The sequence below is a fragment of the Penaeus monodon genome, chromosome 22 (assembly GCF_015228065.2).
Source record: "Penaeus monodon isolate SGIC_2016 chromosome 22, NSTDA_Pmon_1, whole genome shotgun sequence".
Taxonomy (NCBI): Eukaryota; Metazoa; Arthropoda; class Malacostraca; order Decapoda; family Penaeidae; genus Penaeus; species Penaeus monodon.
The window spans coordinates 14,223,924-14,224,171 of record NC_051407.1 but is presented as its reverse complement, the minus strand read 5'-3'; the positions used below and the strand labels follow the sequence as shown (position 1 = coordinate 14,224,171).

The following is a 248-nucleotide window of genomic DNA, read 5'->3' as shown; positions in this document are numbered from 1 at the left end:
GCTTGGTGATATACATTAAACATTCTCATATACTATGGATGTGATCAGTCGAGCGAAATCTTTAGGCAAATCTAATACCGTAGTACAGTGATTTTTTTTCCTTTTTTCAATATTAGATAGAAGTTTAACACTTTTCGCAAAATGAGGCTTGAGGTCTTCCTGACCTGGACGTTGTGCTGCTCGCTTGGTGCTCGAGTTATTGGTAAGATAATGACATATTTGATTCACGTTGTCATAGTTATTCACAT

The 248-nt window shown here is 36.3% G+C and overlaps 1 protein-coding gene across 1 annotated transcript in view; it reads left to right on the top strand.

Moving 5' to 3' along the window:
- The first annotated feature begins 21 nt into the window (after window positions 1–21).
- LOC119587335 (zwei Ig domain protein zig-8-like) overlaps window positions 22–248 on the top strand; it is a 26,143-nt gene continuing 25,916 nt past the window's right edge. Inside the window, 1 exon segment of the mRNA XM_037936083.1 lies at window positions 22–202. Coding sequence (XP_037792011.1) covers window positions 142–202 — 61 coding nt within the window. The 5' untranslated portion in view covers window positions 22–141.